Genomic DNA, 22742 nt, shown 5'->3' with positions numbered 1-22742 from the left:
CTGGTGGCTTGAAGCATCGCGGTATTTCAAACCGTTCCAATTTAGGGAGGTCGCTAAGCCAAGCCTCCCATTGTCGTTGCGTTGATTCCGGGACCTTGTCATCCCAGCCGAGGCCCTTTAGGCACAGATCTTGTTGAATAGCTTTAGCCAGCAGCATGTATGGAGATACGAACCCCAGTGGATAGTATACTGAACAAATTATCGACAGAATTCCTCTTCGAGTAGCGGGTTTCTCTCGTTTTGCGATTTTGAAACTAAACGTATCTGCGAGGACATTCCACTGGACGCCAAGAGCTCTTTCTGTCAGCACGGCATTGTGGTCGAAATTGAGATCCTTCACTGATGGTGCTCTCTCTGATTCGGTAACAGAGTTAATTACTTTCTTCGAGTTGGATATCCACTAAGTAAGTCGAAAGCCTCCCTTTGAGAGCAGCTCACGAAGTTGGCCTACCAAGCGGACAGCTTCCGTATCTCCTGGCACTGATCGAAGGCAGAAGTTTCGCTTAACGGTTTCGATTGTTATTTCATCGAAATCTTTCTTGTTGTCTTCAGCAGTTTTCTTGAGGGCATAGTTTGCGCAACTAGGAGATGAAGCACCGCCAAACAGATGAACTGACATCTTATATTCTTCTGGCTCTTTTTCTAAATCGCCGTCCGGCCACCAAAGGTATCGCAAGTAGTTGCGGTCGCTTGGCCGGACTCGAACTTGGTAGAACATCGCTTCTATGTCAGACATAAGGGCAACCGGATCTTCTCGGAATCTCGTTAGAACACCGACCAGGGTGTTGGTCAGATCCGGCCCCTGTAACAGCTGGTTGTTGAGGGAAGTTCCGCGGTACCTTGCCGAGCAGTCGAATACGACTCTGACTTTTTCCGGTTTCTGCGAATGAAAGAAGGGATGATGAGGCAGGTACCATGTGTCCTTCAGGGACAGGTCTGCGCTAGTCACTTTTTCGGCGTAATTCTTGCGAAGAAGGTCGTCCATAAAATCTGTATATTTTCCTTTCAGGATTGCGTCTCTTTGCAGACGTCCTTTTAGCGGTTGAAGCCTCTTTTCTGCTTGCGACCTATTATTCTGTAAAGGAAGTGAATCAATCTTCCAGGGCAGGGCGATTTCATAATGGCCGTCTAAAAGCTTTATGGCAGCTGTCATGGTTTCTAGCGCACGTTTATCGTTTTGTGACGCACGTTTATCGTTTTGTCCGGAAGACATGGAGGGAAAGAAGCGAAACGGTGCGTCAGACATAAAAGACAAATATGTTTTTGTTGATTAGAAAAACAGTATCCAAAAATTAAAAAATCGGTGAGAATGCTCCTTTAAATCGTGGGCGAATTTGTAACGATGCACGACGCACGACGCATGCGCACGAAGCACGACGCACGACGCACGACGCACGACGCACGACCCACGACGCACGACCTACGACCCACCCACCCACGCCATTTAGCCTAACCCTTTAGGCGCTGGTATATTTGAAGGTAGTGCCAGAGATCGAGGCTAAAAAATGTCCAAAAAATGAACATTGGTCGAAAAGTTAACCGTCGAGGGCAACAGTGAAATAGGCCTTATCCTGGGTCTTATCACGGTTTTCGACGCCATCTTGACGAGTAAAATTCTGGACAACTTATGAACTGATGAATTGTGAATAAATGGTTTTATGCAACTGGTTAGTGCCAGTCTCCCAGCAAGGGGTCCTTTGCTCCTCAAAATCTGAATTAGTCAAGATAAACAAATTAAAACACATGTGATTTGACTTGTTTGCAAGAAATAATAAGCTTCAAACCCTGAAAAAGCAAGCAAGAGTGAGTTGCTTGTGGCAAGTCTAAACACAAAGGAGACGAGCTGCGATATATACAAGGAGAAGCTACGAGCCAAGCGGCCCACACAGCCGGAGCTTATCCCGGTTTCCGTAGCATTAAGCGGCTAGGAATATTTCTACTCCCCCCTGAATGGGATGCTAGTCCATTGCAGGGTTCCCCCAGCATTATATCGCCAGTACCCATTTATACACCTGGGTGGAGAGAGGCACTATGAGAGTAAAGTGTCTTGCCCAAGAACACAACACAAGTGACCCCGGCCGGGGCTCAAACTCGGACCGCTCGATCCGGAGTCCAACGCACTAACCATTAGGCCACCGCGCCTCCCATATATACAGTAAGAAATGTAATTTTGTCAAGACTATAGCTAACTGATGTGTTTTTACTTAAAGGGCTGGATGGTTGCTACAATTACGAAAACCTAAGTGAACCAGACCTTGCTCAAGGATACGTATTGCCGAACGACAATTGGAGTTGCGATAATTGGGACCTGGCAACAGGTTGGTACCGTTTCGTAGGAGCTGCTGGGGATCGGATAGCGGACACGTGTGTTTCCAAAAGGCGCTGCCGCTGGCTTAATGGTACACACCCATCAGTCGCTGAAGATGTGGTGACTCGCGAAGTCTGTTATAGTGATAATAACAGCTGCTGTTACTGGAATAGCACAATTGACGTAAAGAACTGTACTTCTTATTTCGTGTACAAGTTAGAGGAGACGGACTCGTGCAATCGTTGGTATTGTGGTAACGGTGGAGCTGGTAAGTTAAGAAAAATAATAATAATAATAATATCTTTTGTGACATTAACAGTATAGGGAGAAGTTAGCTTTAGTTATCACAAAAAAAAACCGCTGTTGTGAGAGATCTCGAAAATCAAACTTTGCCCCGCAGAAATGAAAGTTAGTCAAGATAAAAAGTACTCGAAGATTCTTATGGCAAAATATTTTCGGAGATGGCAATGTAAAGGGAAAAAAAAAGCGTTAATGGCGCGTTATTAGGGTCAAAATTAAATGAGCAAACTTTTTTCATTTTGAATTTCGAAACAATTACTTTTACGATTTTTTTTACGATTACTTTTTAATTGCAACTCCTGTTGCGTGCTTATTTTCGATTGTAGTTTATTCTGGCATAACGATTCACGAAATTTACTTTTTTTTTCGCATTTGTAAGGTCAATGGAGTATTACTTGTACCTTTCAATCTTAGTTTAGTGCATTGCGTGTAGAGATATTTTGTGTATTTTCCAAACAAATGGTGCACTTATTCTAAATATATATATGTTATTTGCCGGCCGGGAGGTCCGTATTGGGAAAAACTGTACCCGAGGTCTTGAGCACGGCCCGAGGTCGCAGGCCGGTAAATAACGTTTTTATTTTTTTCCTACTTAAGTTTGTTTGGATTTAAAAAACCGTGAAAAATCTGTCACAAAATCTTTGTTTGTATACGCGCGGATTTGATTTCAATGTCGAGTCCGACAGATCGACAAGCAAGAGTCAAGCATTAAGCAAGACAAACATTAATTCCGAATAAAATAACTTCGCTTAAAATGAACCGTACTCAAGAAATGTTCAGCTTAATTTACACTGCAGAAAATCAAGAAAAGTAAATGAAGTCATACTAAAATATAGCACAAATATGCCACAAAACCTAACACTTTTAAATCGATTTCGGCTTCCCGAACAATTCCCTATAAGCTTAAATGTTTTGAAAAGTCTTGATAGAAGCTTTGCAACTTTGCTAAGCCTATTTTTCTGATTCAAAAATACTCTTTGACCGAAAAGCAGTTTAACAAGCTATGAATACACTTGTATTTAACAAATTAATAATCTCTGCGTTGATTTTTATTCTGATAAACAGTGCCAAACTGAATGAAATGCGTAGCGTCTACGTACGGCACAATATTGTGATAATTAATTTGTCCGTTTTTAATCAAAGAATCGCATTTCCTTGAATGATGGTAAATAGTGTTCTGTTTAAGCAAAAAGTGACAGATAAACAATGCAGTTTAGCACATAGATAGAGTCTAAAAACCCGAATGAATTTTACCGCAATGGCGTGAAAATCATTGCGAGATGAACAAACAACAGCAAACTGTGAGCGGTAAACTACAACTCGATTTTGTTGAGAAATAAATAAATACCTCGCCTTTTGAAGAACTTTGAGGCCTTTAATTCCACTGCTTTTTTGTCCTTTAGCACTAACAATGGATGGTGAGGCTATTTTATTCTTTGGAGAGCAAAACTTTCATGTGTTCGTTAGACAATGTAAAATGATTTCGCGCCGTGAGCGGTCCGTATGCGGAAAAACCGGACCGCTGGAGCCCGCGCAATTAGCCAATCAGATTAAAGGATTCAGGATTCCGGACCGCTGAGATGCTTGAGAAAAAATATATCTCAGTTAACAAACTCCCGACGTTTTCAAACAACGCGATCGAAATCACGCAGGTCAGATTTCCGGTTTTACGTTTAATACAGCGCAGACCTACTTTTAAAAAAAATCTTCGTCCGCAATTTTTCTGCGAAAAATCAAGCAACCGTTCCGAGGCCAGACCACGTAATCTAAGGATGTCACGTGTCTCGATCTCTCCCATGATGCACCACAAGCCGTAAATGTCACACAATATTCACAACATCTAAATTTCTCACGTTTATCCGTCTTGCCTCCGTTTTGTATTCTGCGTTGTTCTTTATAGATTGTCTTTATGGATCCTAACGTGTTACGACAGTGCACCCAACGTCTGCTAGACATGGAAGAATTAATTAGAAATGTTGTAAATCAACAACAGACAATCGCCGTGACTTGCGCGCCTGTTTCAGCTGTTTCCACGTGTTCGAACGTGTACAGCAACTACATCAAGTAGCGTCGTTTCAATTAACTACCAACACTGGCGCGCAACCAAACAGCGCGCCAAATTAAAATTAAAGACAGGCCTTTACGGATCCCCATGCGCCATTTCTGGTCCCGTCGCAATAGCGCCTACCAGGGGGGGGGGGGGGGGGGAAGAAACGAGGTCTGGGACCGAGTAGCGATGCTCTCACAACTTGCAAAGCGATCAATTCACGATGTAGTCAGCGGTTTTTGGACGATGATGCAACAGGCAATCTTTTCCCGCGAAATGGAAGCTGCTATGTCGTGGAATCACTTATTATAAAGGGGTTCAATTCTCTTAACTAAAAATCTAAAAGCAGCGTGTTTAAATCCGAAAATTTCGTCATCGTCGTGTAGTTTTAAGAACGCAGAATTTTGTGATGCCGTGCTACTTTTCAGTTCTGAAATGCAAATGTTTGACATGTTTGTACCACGATTTTCAACTGGCCCACATGGGGATTGTAAATGAAGTAAAACAAAGAAAGACCAAGTCAACAAACAACCTCAAACAATAGAGCGGCAAGAACAATAGCTCCGACCAGCGCGGGAATATTCGATCGCCACGTTTTCATTACCATTCCAGTGATGGTTTTATTTCATAACAAACACCACATATTGACACCAAGAACCTTTCCGGAGAAATTTTCGCTGCTTTAAAGACAAAACTTAGAGAGTCTTTTTTATTACTACATATATAAAAAAAATCGAACTCTCTCACTGGTCCCATGTTGTTTTTATTTTGGCAAGTTCACAAAGAAAGGAGCTGCTCATGCGCCTTAGAGACATCCGCTGACTACCGCCCCGATGATTGCTTTGCAAGTTGTGAGAGCATCGCTCAGATTTCATATAAGAGAATGTATGGGAAGTTGCTTCCCCCCCCCCCTGGCGCCTACAAAGGATATCTTTGCTCTCACAGGCTCTTACAAGCATGCATTTAGGGGTTTTACCCTTTTTTAAAAGAGCTGATCGGAGGGTTTTTAAATATTGTTTCCAGCAAAGGCTGATTTTGTATAAGGCTCCAATTAGTGCTTTTAATAAATTCGACAAAATTGTCAAGTCAGACATTTCAAAGGTCATTTTGGTCGTAGTTTTCGTCACTGGCACGGTAGTCTGGCGTCTTTGGTGGTGCGATGTCGTGATCATCTTCGACACCATTGATTTGAGGTATTGTGCCAGAGTGTCGTAAACGACAGATACTATTGCAACAATTTATAGTGGCTACAGCGAGTCTCTTCAGCTGTTGTTGAAGATAGTGTTGCAAAGTGATTTAGAGAAGATTTATGTGTTCTTAATTCCGTTCCCGAACATTTTGAGAGCTTAAAACATATCTTGCGAATATGAATGAAACAAGAATAATCGCAATAGCAAAAATTAATACCGAGGTGTCAAAATGAACTAATGGGAAACCGTGCAGATCTATCACCTCTACACATCTGCTGAGCGGCAGTCTTTCGACTCCGGCTCACTGTCTAGGTAAAGTCTGTCTCCGAGCCATGAGGCCCATACAGCCGGAGCTTATCCCGGTTTCAGTAGCATTAAGCGACTAGGAGTATGGCTACTCCCCCCTGGATGGGATGCTAGTCCATCACAGGGTTACCCCCCAGAAGTAAATTCGCCGGTACCCATTTATACACCTGGGTGGAGAGAGGCACTGTGAGAGTAAAGTGTCTTGCCCAAGAACACAACGCAGCTCCCCGGCCAGGCCTCGAACCCGGGCCGTTCGACTCGGAGTCGAGCGCGCTATCCATTAGGCCACCGCGCCTCCCCTACTCACTGTCTACTTAACCTAAAATCGCCTCCTTATAATACAACTGACAGAGCATATTGCCCTTTCTAAGCACCTTTGAAGCGTCAAAAAAAAATTGGACGACCAAACCAAATTTTACTTTGTACAAGGTTGATACCGAACGCTGCGGTAGTCGATATCCAGGCTGTCTTTGCAGTGCGCGCCCATCAGTCACCAAAGGTGTGGTGACTCGTAAAGTCTGTCATAGTGATAATAACAGCTGCTGTCTATTAAGCAACGACATTAAAGTGAATAACTCTAGTGGTTTTTGTGTATTGTGGTAACGCCTAGGCTCGATTTCCGACGTCCGGTCTTCGTGCTTTCGGGGGGATGACCGCGGGCTCATTTTCCCGAAAAAGCGGCTGGAAATCCGGCCTAGGTAACGCCGGCGTCGGCAAGTTGTTAAATGGTGATGGTGTCACAGTGATGCTTTCGTTGAGCTGTGGATAAGTTAGGGTTAGGTTAGGTAGAAAGTGTACATCGTTTTCGGCCTTAGATCAGTTTAAAATAAATTTTCAAATTCATTGATAATTCATCAAGTTAAAACAAACGAAATTAGACAGTGACGGTGGTTCGAATATGTGATCATATTTATTTTAAATGAGAAGATATATCAAACACTCGAGAGAGTGTTACATCAAATTTTCAAACACCTCGAAGATCGTCAAAAATACTCCGCTGCGCGACGTATTTTTAACTCTCGTCATGATGTTTGGAAATGCGATGAAAGTCTCTCGTGTTTAATTTATTACAGTACATAACAGCACGAGCAATTTGATTTTGTCCAACTCTTCGTTCGGTTGAGCCGAAACTTTGCAGAGCAATGCTTCAACTATCTGCACCTTACATTACGTAAGAAAATACTGCGTAAGTAACTAAACACCTGACTAAATGAAACAGCAATGTTAAGGTTAAAATAACATATTGACTTACCAGCAGTCAGAGAATCAACAACGGTAGGAGCAGCAGCCACATCCCCAATGGCCTCGACAACATCATCAGCTCTATTAACAACACTTACAGCAGCACCAATACCAACAGCAACAACAACGGTGTCATCATCTGTATTGTTACCGACATCATCCTCATTATCGTTCTCAACCCTGTCTTCATCATCCTTGTCATCATCACAAACAGCGGATTTAAAGGAAGTGGTATGTATAATATAGCTGTTGGACCGTTTGTTAGATAACTGCATCCAGACCCTTCTTATCTCTTTTTCACATAAATTAACCTAAACTGATCGTCGTCTCGTTTTCATATTTGTCTTCACACTACAGGAGAGGAAGTTTATGTCTACATTGGACAAAATAGATGTCCAACGAAACACTTCCCTACAGGTAACTAGGGAAATTGTTGTTATCTAGCTTATCAAGCAAACTAGGGGAAATAAATCATTTAATATGCGATATTTGTGGTTGTGGATAATTTTGATTTCCTTTATGTAAAATAATAATTAATCAGAACTTTTGCGTTTTCAGGAGGCCGTCAATTTGTTTAAAAACAGCACCAAGCAGTATAAAACGATACGTACCCAGCAAGTTCAACTTGATGCGACAGTGGAACAAGAACAAAGGGAATCTATCTTTCAGACGGCAGTTGCTTTCGAGAAATTTGTTCTTAATTATAGCAACTACCACGTCAGCGAATCAACGCCACAGATACATATCGTTTCCAACAACCTCGGTGAGTGGACATTTAATTTTTTTTTTTTGCTCAGAATTAGACCATAGAAAGATATTAAAATTTAGTGCGGATATATTCTACGGTCACTATCACAATTATGAATTAATATATATAGCCTCTATTGTATTAGTTAAGAATTAATTGATCGATGAATTTATCGACGGATAAATTGATTTTAACCTATATAATTGTAGTTTTATAAAGATGGATCAGGACTGATATAACATAAATGGTTTCTCTCTATACTGTAGTTTGTATAAGAAATCAATGACTACCACTTATGCACCACGCTCATAACCTGTCTTCCGTCTCATTCCACAGTTCTGCGTATTCAGCGAGGCTTCCGTCAAAATGCGAGCGACTTCCTTCTCGAGGGACCTGAAAGACAAACCTTTATCAAAGTGCCATCAATAAATTTCAACAATAATGGTTTGTGTTCAAAACGTCTACACGTATTTAAATCCTAAATATTGTACTTACACTTCTGTCAGATGTTAATCTCCAAGCTCAGACTAAAAAAAGGAAAGGTTCTTTCCTTTATCCTTTTTTCATAATTAGCTTCTTTTGTCTTAAGTTGTCTTCATGATATCGTGAAGCAACCTGATTGGTCAAACTGCTGTCACTTTCATCATCTTACTCCTAACTCTCCTTTGGCAGAATAGAGCCATTGATTTGTTTTCTCCACTCCACTCTGTCTCTCGCAACGTTGACTGCCTCTGCCCAGGTGGCAAAACCCATCTTCCGTCTCTCTCCCTCCACTGTTCTCCTCCATGTCTCCCTAGGTCGCCCTCTGCTGTTCTTTCCCTCCGGTGCCCAGGTAAGAGCAATGCGCGGATTCTGTTGGTGTTCCATGCGCAGTACATGCCCTATCCAGCTCCACCTTCGCAACTTTCCCTTATTTAACTTTCTTAGGATTTTTTAGTCTTCATCGCTCCCTTTTTGTAAGTTAATGTTCTTTTTATTTCCATCTAGAAACGGTGGTAGTCGATATTGTGTACAAAGCTCTTCATGAATTGTTTATAAGAAAACATTCCAAGAATCATGGAACTGGCGACACCAGGTAACTCGTAAAATCTTTCTTACCTTCTTTATATAACGTTATTAAAATCACTTGTGCAAAAATTCTTAAACACTTCTTTGTGCCAAGTCTGGGTCAAAGCCATTCACATGAAGGCCGGGGTCAAAGGTATTTCCTTAGTGAAAAAGGAAATAGAAACAAGCTTTTGTTGTTAAAACATACTACAGGTGGACTTGGCTGCGCCCTCTGCTTCTTGTAGGCCCTGACCCTCTTCCGGTTGAGAAAATGTTCCTGTCGTTTCATTTCATTATTAGACGTTTGTAAGGTTCTCCTTTTTTTCGACTTGTTTTGCTTGTTTACAAGCAAAGAAGTAGGAGAATAGCGTTTAGTGGACTCAAATCTGAACCGGAAGGGATTGCATTCTTGTTAACTCTCAAGGGAATACTTTCCGCTGTGGGTGATCAAAGCGCGTGACTTGTAAGTGTCACTCTATAGTTGTGCTTCAGCACTTCCGTTCTTGTAGAAAAAACTTGACTTGTCAAATTTACAAACATTATATAAGAATCAAAAACGTGAGTAGCCCAAATCTTACGTCACATAACCAATTAAGAATGTAAGCGGTTCAGCGCTCGAAGGCAGTGAAGTTTAAAACGATTAAGAACGCAATTTTTACTAGTACAAGTCTTTAGGCGCTAATATTAATTTAACCTAAAACGATTAACAACGCAAATTTGTACTCGTACAAGTCTTTCACACACTAAAACGTTGCTAATAGTTAACCAAAGGGATCTCATTTCGTGACAATTGATTATTTCTGCTGAGTTGCACAATTTAGAATTGCAACATCATCTAGCGAAGCGCACTATTACTAAAAATAGATTTCGCCACATGATACCCCCCCCCCCCCCCCCCCCGCGTGAGTCGGACAACAATTTTAGTTTGGGCAAAGGCTTTGTATGGAGGGACGCATTCTTGACAAGAAAAAAGGGGCGAGAAAGGCACAATGTGAGGCCGAGATTCTCGAAAGGCTCGAAAAATGATAGATTCCAAACATTTTTGCTTTAGTAAGTGAAAACAGATTGAAGGTATCCAAAAAATAGCCCAAAATTGAATTTATTAGTCGAAGATCCGGCAATAACACCTTGATTCCCGCTGCAAAATTATTCAGGCTGCCGAGAAATTTAAGCGGCGGATAGCGAGTTACTATCGAATTATATAATTGCGAAGGATTGCTTCATTTAGGCACCGGAAAGATCGTCGGTTGCAAGAAATTCAGAATTCTTCCCGAATTTGACGGCACTGATCGCCGGTCATCCGATCTGTTTCGACACATGATAGATAGAGGGCGAAAATATTATGCTATTCAAACGCCTCTCTAATGGAATTGACGGCGGGTTTGATTTTAATAAAGCTGTTATTTATCCCCATTACTATAACAGACTGCAGCTACAGCTGCCGAGCTCGATCATTGTATATTAAATAGTATTTGCCGCGACAATTGTGTAACGAAATTGACCTCTTAAAATATTCGGGTCAGGCAAGGGGACCGATCGGACGAGCGTTTCTTTGTGTAATTTTGTGGTGGCATAAATCTGAGGTTAGCTCTGTTGTGTTGGAAAATGTGCCACTAAGAACAGTGTAAACGTTTTGCATTTCTCATAAAAATAAATGTTTTCTTTCAGCAAATCCTGGCAGCAAATCGGGCCTTTATAATCCATTCAATAACTGAGAGTAAAACATTTTACACATTTATTGAATAATCGCTCTGTTTGACAAACCTTTTGTTTCAAACCACGGTTTGAGCTTTCTACGTTGCACAGGTAAGGCTTTCTCTCGAAATCCGAGCCAATCTGGCCATGGTTTTGTGAAACAATCGCTAAATATGCCCCCAAAGTGCCCGCCAACCATACATTGCTCTTACAGAGAGCGGTTTGTTTGTTTGAATTTTGACTCACACCGGGGGTCAAGTTCTGTGACGTCATTAGTGCGCTTCGCTAATTGCAACATCATTAAATGTGTTAAGTGATATTTATAAGTGTTTTTGTAGCCTGTTGTGAAATTACTTCCGGTGTAAGCAGTGAACGTTAAACGTTTCTTCTGTTCAGAAGTAAATGCATCGATCGCCATTAGAAAAATAACAGCAACTGTTTTGCTGGAAATGCAGTCGTTAGAAATGGCATGTGTAGCTGTAAGGTAAAGAATAACGCGAGGAGAAGCGGCTTTTGCTAATATCCAAACGAAAATTTACTTCTCAATGTGGGGTTAAGATTGCGTGACGAGACAAAAGGTAACTCTGTCGTGCGTAACCTAACCTGCGATCAGGCGTTATTTTTCTGCATTAGGCCGAGTAGAAATCTTTCTAACTCGAAAGGAAATAACTATTTCGATTAAACATGTTAAAGGCAAACGTCAAAGTTTACCTTTTTTAACCAAGCCAAAGTATATGAGTCGCAAAGCACCCAGTCGTCGCGACTGACAAATACAGCATTTACTCCGCGAAAATAAAAAATGCTTGAACTGAAAGACGTTTGAATTCTTGGTAGTATCGTCGTGTACCGGTTAACCAACTACGTCATTTTCGTAAACCGTTCTCCGAACGTTGTCGTTAGTTTCGTCGGTCGTATAATTTAGTAATTATTGTAATTAGGGGAAATTTGAATAAAGATGATATTTATTATTCTAATAAAAACCCCTTTTTATCGAAATGTTCTTCTTACACTGTGACAGTGACGGAAACGGAAGTCAAATATACCCATTACTTTTAACATATAAACCCCTTTGTACAGAAACCTTCAACTGGCACTGTGACAGTGACGGAAACGGAAGTCAAATATACCCATTCCAAATTTATTACTTAATATATAAACCCCTTTATACAAAAACCTCCAACTGGCACTGTGACAGTGACGGAAACGGAAGTCAAATATACCCATTACTTTAAACATATAAACCCCTTTATGCAGAAACCTTCAACTGGCACTGTGACAGTGACGGAAACCGTGTAGCGTGCGAGGGTACTTTGTTTGAAGAAGTAGAAGTGGCCGCGAGAAGAATGAGGAGCAGGCGATTTAGCTCGATTTGGAGCCTGGTGTCTACTCCTCGCGTTACACTAGCTTGTCTTTTATTCTCGAAAGGATACTTAAGAGAGAAAGTAATCGCAAGTTGTCCGTTTGCTTATTAGAGAGAATATAAAACAACTGAACTGCAGACCTCGAAACTTTGGACAACATTGTAAAGGCCCAAAATAGTCCCATAACTTTCGTTTAATTAGACTAGTAATTTGACTCTTACATGTAACTACCTTGACCTTGATTTCCGTTTCCGTCACTGTCACACTGCAGTAGCAGTAAGTAATAAATGTGGAATGGGTATATTTGACTTCCGTTTCCGTCACTGTCACAGTGCCAGTTGAAGGTTTCTGTATAAAGGGGTTTATATATTAAGTAATAAATGTGGAATGGGTATATTTGACTTCCGTTTCCGTCACTGTCACAGTGCCAGTTGGAGGTTTTTGTATAAAGGGGTTTATATATTAAGTAATAAATTTGGAATGTCAGGTTTTTGTATAAAGGGGTTTATATATTAAGTAATAAATTTGGAATGGGTATATTTGACTTCCGTTTCCGTCACTGTCACAGTGTAAGAAGAACATTTCGATAAAAAGGTGTTTTTATTAGAATAATAAATATCATCTTTATTCAAATTTCCCCTAATTACAATAATTACTAAATTATACGACCGACGAAACTAACGACAACGTTAGGAGAACCGTTTACGAAAATGACGTAGTTGGTTAACCCGTACACGACGATACTACCGAATTCTTCCATGATATGTTCGAACAACAATGCCCAGGATAAACCTTCTACTCATACTAACCTCATGCAAAAAAAGTCGATATCTCGAAGAGATCTTTGATTGTGTAAATTTGTCGGTTTCTGTGTCTGAACTTAGCCTGTTGTACATGATCTACCCAGGCGGTGTGCGCACTGGGATCGCTTTGCATTGTGGATGTGAAATTTTCAAGATGGCGGCTAAGCTGGGAAAATTTTGTAAGTTACAAGCTTCGTTTATCGATAGAATTATTTCTTTTCTGAGCTCCTTTTCTACAGTTACAAATACTTACACTCACTAAGATTGTATTTCTGTCAACAAAATAAGCAATGTATATTATTTTCAGCAAAAACGCGGACAACGAAAATTCGTCCCGTATGAGCATGTAATTTGAATCCGTCTTGTCTTGAGCTGTAATTTTTCGTACATTGCACATTGGACGAAGAAATTGGTATAAACTGTTTCTACAATGCTTGTTCTAAGCCAGGGTATAAACGCTCCCAAACGCTCCCCTCGTTGTGTTGTAGATTTTCCGAATTAATACAGACATGTTTTGGTGGCAAATATGGCTTCGAAGAGGTGACAGATGCAAGGTCATACAAGAAGTGATCGCATGGTGTGACTCGTTTAATCATGAGATATCGACGAACCGTTTCCTCCAACATTGTTTAGATTACCAGCGGTGCTTAAAATGTTTTACATCGGTGCATGGCTGATAGAAATCAACAGGCTAACCCAAACTAAATAAAAAAATAATGTATTGGCTTCTTGTGAAACTGGCAATTTCATGAAGTTATCTGAGTTCATTTTAGTCAAAGGGAACGATTTATCGTTATTATAAGTCAAAGATGTGTTTAAAAGCTGAATCAAACTCTGTGGGGAAGTTCATTCAAGGGTATTTTGATGTTGATGTGTCTAAAATAAAGATTAAATAAATTGAATGAAAGTCTGTATGCTTGACTTGTGTTCATTGTTTACTTGTATAAAATGTGCTCATTGAAGACAGGTAATTGTTAAAAAAGAAAAATACACCAATTTGTGAATTTTAAAGGTGACGGCATGATAAAGATCCTTAGATGACAACAGAGATACTCAGGGATTTGCTTATTTTGGTAGGCAGAATGTATACTGAGTGCTAAAATGGTCACCACATGAACCAAGGGCAGGGAAAACAGCTATTGCTATAAATAACTGGCATCAAAGCAAGTGCAGTCATTTAGATCAGTGCTAATATGTCAATGATGAGAGAATGCATTCAGATGAGAGAAATGACTTGCAAAAAATTGCCTTATATCACTACATTCCAAGATCCAGGTGCTGAACCCATTTTATAATTCAATAAATGGGGAGAGAGAAGGAGTTAAAAGGCATGAAAGAAGACTTGTATCATAATTTCTGATCTGGTTGCTATTTATTACACCTGCTAATGCAGGCTGATCGAAAGCTGAAAGGTTCATGAGTATGATATTCACTGTTTTACAATTCGAGCAAGCAATTGCATGCTCATTTGTGTGCGAACCTGTTTCAGGAGGTATGTAAACATGGGAATGCCTTGTAGGCTTTTTGGGACATGTTTTGATAGCCTAATATAACCACAAGAGAACTAACTGAACATAAACTATGAAATTCTCCCAAACTCTCCTGGTGACACCATCAGGCTGTATAAGCACAAATGCCATTTGCTGTTTCATGGCTATAACAAAACAGTTAAACTACTTTTCATAAGAATTGTACCAAAAAACTGGCAATGACAAATAAACATACAGTAAAATGCAGTTTTTCTTTTATTTGATTTAACACTTTCTATTTAACCACCTGTTACAAGTATTACTGAAGTGTTCTAGTTTAAAAAGAACAAGCCCATGGGAAATGTTGCTCAATAATTTTTTAAAAATGTATATGCAGGAGGAAGTCAAACCTCAACCGTAAATAACAAAAAAGAACTGCAACAAGCAGCAAAAAGCCTGGAAAAGCTTAAATTATAAAGGATCTTGTTCATAACATTTTGTACCAACTTTTCAGTTTGTATAAACATAAACACAAGAATACATCAGTACAATTCTTATCATGCAGACTCGGTAGCTTATACAACACAAGGCAGCTATTAAATCAAGCCTTTTTAACGCAATATTTCTACAATTGAAAGCTCGAAACGATCAAATCGATTTCAAAACTCAAAGTGGCACTGAAGTGACTGAACGGACAGAGAAGTCAAAACATTCGAACAGGCCATCTTACCTTGAGTTTGCTCACGATTGTTTTGGGATCACTGACTTTAAGAAGAGTCAAAAAAGTGCTGACTGATCGTGAATGATCGAAGAAAGTGATATTGGGCCCAGGTATTGAGTCGTCTTGCAGTAGATGGTAGGCTATCGACCGCTATCGATGCACCGGCAGGGCAGATAATTTATCCTTCACTCACATGGACCAACATGCGAATGTACATATAAACAAACGGTATGTATCAAGAAGCGAAGACTGTTTTCGCAACCAAACTCGAACTTGTTTGTTCATTAACGTTCTTTTAAAGAAAACATAGCAAATTCACTGATTTTCGCAGCGTATTTAACGAAAACAGCTAGCCTTCGTCGCCTGCCACGAAATGTGCACTAATCCACGACCTGACACAAATGACCAGAATTTTAATTTCGACCATGATGCATAGCGATCCCAGTGCGCACACCGCCTGTGATCTACCGTACAGCCAAAGGTGTCACATTACTGTGAGGAAGGACGAATTCATGACTTTTTAGTCTTCAGCAGAACTCGACATGTTAAACTAATCGTTTCTACATATTCATATCATTTTCAGGCGACTCAATAGCCCAATAGTGGCAGTTGCGATGAATCCAAAGCCAGACGTTTTACAGGAGAACGTCACCTTAATTTTCAGGCACTTAAAGGTAACCACAGCACAACAAATACTTCGCTTTATTTTGCTGCTTTTATTTCGTTAATAAGAGTTGTGACCAAATCTGTTTTCAGATTGTTGACGACAAGGGATTCTGTGTGTTTTGGAATGGCTTTGGTGAAGAAAGGTGAGTATCAAGCTTAAATGTTTTGCGGCATGGCTACGGTCGATTTAGTCCTGTTGCTTAAGACTGTCGCATGCGGCTGGCAAGCTTACAACACCATTTGTTTGTCGTTAAGTGTGAATAGGACCTAAACTAAACTGGATAGACGGTCGGTGTTGTAGCTAAGGTGGAGCAACTGTTGCCTTCTAAGGACATCATTTGAAGTACTTCTATTAAATAGAAGTGAAAATAGTAAGATCACATTTTGCCCCTCTTTAAAATACCCCTTCTTCGCCGCAATTTATTTTTATTGCACTTTCTTTCACTTTTATTTTGTTGTTGTTACTGTTGCTGTTTTCACCTAACTTGTCAAAGAAAAGCGACCAAGTAGACTCAAAATTAAGGTAAAATCCTGTAAATAATTTTTCTCGCTGTAGCATATATTCTTTCTAGTAAGATCAATTATTTCTTCCTTGCAGTCCTGACGGGTGGTCTGGTGAAGGATGTCATGCTAAATCGACGAGCAATGCAAAAGAAACGGATTGCAGCTGCAACCATATGACTCATTTCGCTGTTTTATTCGACTATAGCGATAGTCTAGAGGTAACATTAACAAAGTATTGCCAAGAGTAGGGTGGGCCGACACACCAACAGAACTTATCTCCAATTTCCGTAACACGACATGCTAAGCCGGGCATCGCTACTTCCCCTTGGATAGTTTTGTAATCTAACACAGGTTACCGCAGCATTTTATCCCGGTTCCCTATTTGTTCCTTGGTATCCATTTCTACTCCTGGATGTAGCTAGAGATGCAAACACAACCGGCACAATGACTGTGACTACCGCGTGCTCCAATTCGGACCGCTCGACACCGAGTCCAACGCAATAACCATTAGCTAGAAAGCACCGCTGCTGCTCCTACATTTCCAACCGTGGTCAATATAATAGCTTGTGCTGTTCTCCTGTATCTGTTTTATTACATTTCAAGTTTTTTTTAGTTTTATCTTTTCCTGCTAATTATTCGGTTAATTATTTTGTACTTGTTTCTCTTTTCTTGGTATCATAATGTAAATGCTTGTATACGTAAATGTACTTGTTTGCTTCCATTCAATAATATATTTTACTACTCAAAAAAGTCCAATTTCTCCAAAGATTGTCAATTAACTATCGAGCAAACAAGAGAAGAAAATAAAGACGTCAACGCCTTTCCAGTACTTAACATATTGTTTGTGTTATTAACTGACAGATCACCAAGAAGGATGAGACAATACTGAGGATTCTTACTTACGTGGGATTAGCTCTCTCCATCACAGGAGAAACTCTGACGATAATCTCATATGCGCTTCTTACGTTAGTAATCAATCTATATACACGTCATTATGCACCATTTGCTTTTTCCTAATTAGTTTTCGCAAGGATGTGCTAACACGGAAAATAAATTTCATGTTCAGAAACCACTTAACATGATGCAAGCATTTAATTTGAGTGAGTAAAGTAAAGCCAGGCTTACTATGGCTAATGTCTGCTAAAATCCGAACCACGAGAATAGTGGGGACAGTCCCCTTAAAAAAAACTGCCTATAAGCCCACGGGTTTTTTTTTATCTATTCCTGTCACAAATTCGACGGAATTTTCGATTGGATGATTTGAAGTTGTGAAAAATATATGAAAGTAATGGTAGCCAGTATAGCTTTAAAAGACACGCACATAATTTCCACCAATCACAGTGAAGATTCAAATGTCGTTTACAGAATGCTAAATACGTGTTGCCCTCTCTTCATTCTTGGCATGGATCGGGTCGCGCTTCGCATGCCTCCATGGTTTTTTGCTCCCGCCAGAAAAAAAAGGAAAGCCTGAGCACACAGAGTAGATGCCCAACATCATACTTTTTAAAATATGATTATTGTTTGCTTTTGCTTTGTTGTTATGTATTTTTCTCCTTCAGCGATGTGCATCAGCCTCTGTCTCAAATAAGAATGAGTCTTGCCGGATCCCTCGGAGCTGGGCAGATAATCTTTCTTGTCGGAATAAATGCCACAGGAAACCAGGTGAGGGACTTCACAAAGTTCCGAAAAAAGCAGCTTATAAATACGTGAGGGTAGATGTAGATGTGAATCAGTAACGAATTAATGACAAATGTGTTTGTTGCTTCACAGGTTGCTTGTGTTACAGCAGCAGCTCTTGTGCAGTACTTTCTGATGACTGCTTTCTGTTGGATGCTTGTCGAGGGAATCTATCTTTACTTACTGGTTGTCAAAGTTTACAACATCAACAACAAGATTGCAATCTATCATGTCGTGTCATGGGGTAAGTTTGATCTTGAATAGTCATAGTTTATTGCGGTTATTGCGGTTGTTTGGTTTATAAATTCTAAAAGTTATGGAGACATGCTTCTGTTCTTTTTTAATGCAGGTATTCCTGCAGTCCTGGTCGCCATGTCGCTAAGCATTGCTGCAGGAAAAGATGGAATCCAGAGTTTCGTCGATGATGAATAGTAAGCACTTCTTTTGATCGCTTCTCTTTTTCTTTTTCCTTTCTTACCGATTGGCAGGCAGAGTCCCGGGGGAATCCCATATAAATGGGGCGGGGAGGCTCGCCGGAAATTTGAAAGACCCCTAAAATAGAACGTCTGCGTAGGAGGCTAACCTAAAAGAGACCAATCTGGGCGTGAAAAATGTGCAAAAAATACCAAAAATGTGCAAAAAATACCAAAATTCTGACAATAGAATTTGTATTTGTATATTTCTTCGTGTGCATCCCTAAACGAGACCCCGACGGCTAAAAATATTGTCATTTTCCCCCAAACTCCCTAAATGAGACCAAAACATCCGAAATTCATACCCCTAAGCGAGACAACAAGCATCCCCGCCTCTTTCGTATGGGAGTCCTTCCCGGGGTAAAGGTAAAGGTAATTTATTTAATGTCAGAAGCACGAGGAGTGGTTGTCCAGTCTCCCGAGTCAGACGCTCATGTTAAAAGTGTTGACAATATTAAGTTATAAAAATAAAAGAATCCATGTTAAAAAAGATTTAAAAACTATATATTAAAAAAATACAATATCATTATATTATTAAAATTTTAAAAATACGCGTTAAAAATACAATATTAAAAACGATTAAAAATACAAAATGTCTGTTAAAGAATCATTGAATGCAAGAACTGCATTAGCAGCCACCAAAGGGCAGAGTATATTTTATTTGTCAAGAAAGTTTGATTCCCATCATAGCCTAACTTTCATACCTTAGCAATATGCTGTAGATGTATAATTTTCCTTAACCTTTGTTTCGTTTTTGCTTTTTAAGCTGTTGGATATCTTCGGACAACAATCTGATGTGGATATTTGTCGCATTTGTGGTGGTGATTGAAACTGTAAGAAAAACTAATTTTAAATCAGTCTTGTTGACTCAAATTTAATGGTTTTGTACAGCTTCTGGCTCGAAGTATTGGCTGTTGCTTGCTTGTTTTGTTGTTTATTTGTTTACTTGTTTGATCGTTTGTTTCATTTTTCTTTTTGTATTTAAAAAATAGAAAATGAAATGCGCAAGAAAATGCTTCTCAAGCCCTCAGTGAATAAAATATATTCCTCTTCATATGCGTGTACAGATTTTGTCCTCCCAATGCCTTTAGATCTCTCATTTCTTGTTTTCTTTCTCAAGCTTAACTTTTTGATACTCCTGCGTGTCATCAAGGAAATGGCCACAATGCAGTCAACAGAAGACAACCATATTCATCAGATACGGTAAGAAGAAAACAAAAACACAAAGAGTAGCAACAACAAATACGCTAATTCCATATCACACACCAGGATTCATCCCAGCATTATTTTACGCAATCTATGGTAGTGTCATTAACAGTTCATTTTCCATTCTCAATATGTGCTTCATGTATTTAACAATAAAAAACGGTAAACAGTACAGAGTAAAAATATGAACGGGTTTAACATCATTCAATGCTTGAATAACAAAATTTGAAACCCTTACAATCCCAATATTGTTGTGTTTTTGCAGACTCGGCATCAAAGCATGCGCAGTAATGACTCCCCTGCTTGGGATCACGTGGCTATTTGGTCTTCTGTCGCCATTACACAAAGCTTTCGTCTACATTTTTACGGTCTTCAACTCCATTCAGGTGAATTATTTAAGCCTTGATTTTAACATTTAAATTACTTTTACAACCTTTTCGACACATTTATGTTATAAGCTAGACAAATTGATGATATACAGAGATACTTTTTCATGCCAATGGTTTCTCAATCTGTATACCTATATACGAATACCTAATTTTGTCGTGTTTCAGGCTGTTTTGAAGAAAACTTACTTGATCATACTGCTGGGCACCCTTGAGTTTCTTACAGCAAGTATCCCAAACGTTTGACCACTATTAATTAATTGGCATGTTTTCGTACAGCCTTTATCGAATCAGAAGCCGAGGGCAGCTTACAGTTGACTTCTAAATGGATTAAATCTGAACGTAAGAATGTGAATAAATTATAAATGATCCCACTTTTGGGATCCTTGCTGTAATTATTTTGTTATTTAATTGTGATTCAAGATTGCTTGTTGTCAACGTCAAAAAACGTTGTAGTCTTAACTTTTCATCTTTTTTCACCGAGATGCGTTAACATTATATAATTTTATTATTTCCTTTTTTTAAAGGGATTCTTGATATTCCTCCTACACTGTGTGAGAAACAGTCAGGTAAGATGCACTGAAGACGATCTGTAGATTGTTTAAATTCCGTAATTTGTGGTTATTTCAATTAAAGAATATGCAAGTATTATGGCGAGGCTCAGAAGGCGCAGTGCTCTTCTCATATAAAAATGACAGTGATGATCGTCTGAAGTCTTAAAGAAACCGGCATCTCGTTTTGTGGCGGGCACTTGGCTCACATTTATTACATTACATAAAGGCACAAATTCTAAAACAACAAATCATTTCAACATTGCAAAAGGTACCATGATAATTCTGTCGGCGGTCATTTTAGATTTTAGGTGCCCTATATGGTTTGGGTAATTCCCCCGTCAAAAGTGTTGTAGTAGTCAGAGAGTGTCAAAAGAACTGGGCATTACCTTGTTGTATTCACGAGCAAGAACGTTCACTTACAGAGAGCTTATAGAACCACTTGACTAAATGCTAAAATGTGAATCCTGTCCAAGGGAAACAGCAATAGTCACACTGTCTTTAGATAAATTTGTCCAAGGCCGGGCACATGTGCTCTAGAGGCTTAGAAGGACTGGAACTCGTTTATAAGTATCGATAAGTAGCACGTGATACTGTAAAATCTCATGCCAAAAAGGCTTTCCGCGGCTACATTAGTTTTTGTGACAGTGTTTTTTTTGCCAGTGAAAGCTAAGGACCAACTGAAACGATCAGCAGGGAATTTATGTTTTTTTCTATATCAATTTTGCTGTCTTATTATATATGCAGATGAGAGACCGGTTCAAGAGAAGGCTAAATGTTGTTTTTCCAGCTGCTAAAGAAGGAAAAGCTGCCAGGAAAACTTCAAAGATTAATCAAAGTGATGTTAGCGCAGTGGGGACAATTGAAGTTCAGCCATACAACAGTGTATTTGAACTTAAGTAGCAGTAAAGGGAAACTCGTGTTCTGGGCAAATTTTCAGACACACTGCTATGCCCTCGTGATATATAAGAAAACAAACAGAAGTGTTACAAAGCGGGTGGTTTCTAAAGAGACTGTAGTTTAGTTTGCTACGTAGTTGATTATCACCGTGGAGTAGTCAGCTTAAGGTGATCTAGTGAATTTGTTAAAGCCGACGTTTTGAACGTTAATAATAATAATAATCACATGACAGCCAACAGCTTATTTCCTGTTCTCCAAAGCGCGTATCGGCAGAATCACAGCACTGAGACGGCGTTATTAAAAGTTAAAAACGATCTTTTGTTAAATATGGACAAAGGCCACGTCACATTACTTGTCATGTTAGACGTTAAAGGCCTTCGTCGGAGTAAAAAGTTAAAATTTGGATTATTGCACGGTTGAATAGTATTAAGTTAACTGTTTACAGGCCAGCTCAGCTCAAGTTGTTAGCGACACTATAACAAATGCTTACAATACCCAAGGAAGCCAAGACAGTGACCATGCATCCTTGGCTATTGCGTAGAATCTCGGGTTACCTGATTTTAGGAGTACTTTTAAGTATCTTTTGCAGTAGCTACAAATAAACTTTCATAAACTGGTCACATGTTGAGATAATTTTCCGGCAGTACTGATGTATATATTTATAACTTCGAGAGTTTTTAACTGGTTGTTTGCCAAGGGGGGAAAGTGATGGAGAGGAGGGGTATTCGGAAAATTTAAAAGGAAACCATAAACAGTACTCGAACTTCTAGTAGGTACCAACAATAAAAAAACTAAAGAATGATATTTTAACAGTTTGAATAGCGATAACAATTTTTTAAAATACTTAGCTTTCTTCATAACTAGTAGGTTTTGTGATGCATGAACAAAACCACGCTTTTCAAACCGTAAAAGATGATAGGACAACTAATCAATCCTTAATTAAATATGAATTCCCCAGCGGGGAGCTGGTGATAACTGTTCTCTGGTTCCAGTAATTTAAACTTAACTGGCTTGAAAAAAAAACTGTAAATATTTATTTCATTGCTTGTGTTGGCAACCAATAAAGTCAAAAAAATGTTGATTAAGTAGAAATAGTAGTAAAGTTTTACTCAAACATTTCTTAGGTATAAATAGATATCTGG

General features: G+C 39.4%; 2 protein-coding genes across 2 annotated transcripts in view; one reads left to right on the top strand and one right to left on the bottom strand.

Annotated features, from left to right (window-relative positions):
- Window positions 1-21803, top strand: part of LOC144637984 (adhesion G protein-coupled receptor L4-like) — a 35856-nt gene extending 14053 nt beyond the window's left edge. Inside the window, exons 3-20 of the mRNA XM_078497078.1 lie at window positions 2211-2576; window positions 7407-7624; window positions 7751-7810; window positions 7952-8156; window positions 8478-8585; window positions 9129-9216; window positions 15821-15911; window positions 15994-16046; window positions 16502-16625; window positions 17269-17372; window positions 17967-18069; window positions 18178-18328; window positions 18434-18515; window positions 19324-19390; window positions 19678-19760; window positions 20029-20149; window positions 20677-20718; window positions 21448-21803. Coding sequence (XP_078353204.1) covers window positions 2211-2576; window positions 7407-7624; window positions 7751-7810; window positions 7952-8156; window positions 8478-8585; window positions 9129-9216; window positions 15821-15911; window positions 15994-16046; window positions 16502-16625; window positions 17269-17372; window positions 17967-18069; window positions 18178-18328; window positions 18434-18515; window positions 19324-19390; window positions 19678-19760; window positions 20029-20149; window positions 20677-20718; window positions 21448-21603 — 2222 coding nt within the window. The 3' untranslated portion in view covers window positions 21604-21803. The remainder of the gene's footprint in view (window positions 1-2210; window positions 2577-7406; window positions 7625-7750; window positions 7811-7951; window positions 8157-8477; window positions 8586-9128; window positions 9217-15820; window positions 15912-15993; window positions 16047-16501; window positions 16626-17268; window positions 17373-17966; window positions 18070-18177; window positions 18329-18433; window positions 18516-19323; window positions 19391-19677; window positions 19761-20028; window positions 20150-20676; window positions 20719-21447) is intronic.
- The window catches only part of LOC144638030 (uncharacterized), a 75012-nt gene that overhangs the window by 50624 nt on the left and 1646 nt on the right, over window positions 1-22742 (bottom strand). The window lies entirely within an intron of this gene.

The sequence above is a fragment of the Oculina patagonica genome, chromosome 14, assembly GCF_052425735.1.
Source record: "Oculina patagonica isolate OP01 chromosome 14, crgOcupat, whole genome shotgun sequence".
Taxonomy (NCBI): Eukaryota; Metazoa; Cnidaria; class Anthozoa; order Scleractinia; family Oculinidae; genus Oculina; species Oculina patagonica.
Note: the sequence above shows the minus strand (reverse complement) of the source record. Positions and strands in the feature narration are given on the sequence as shown.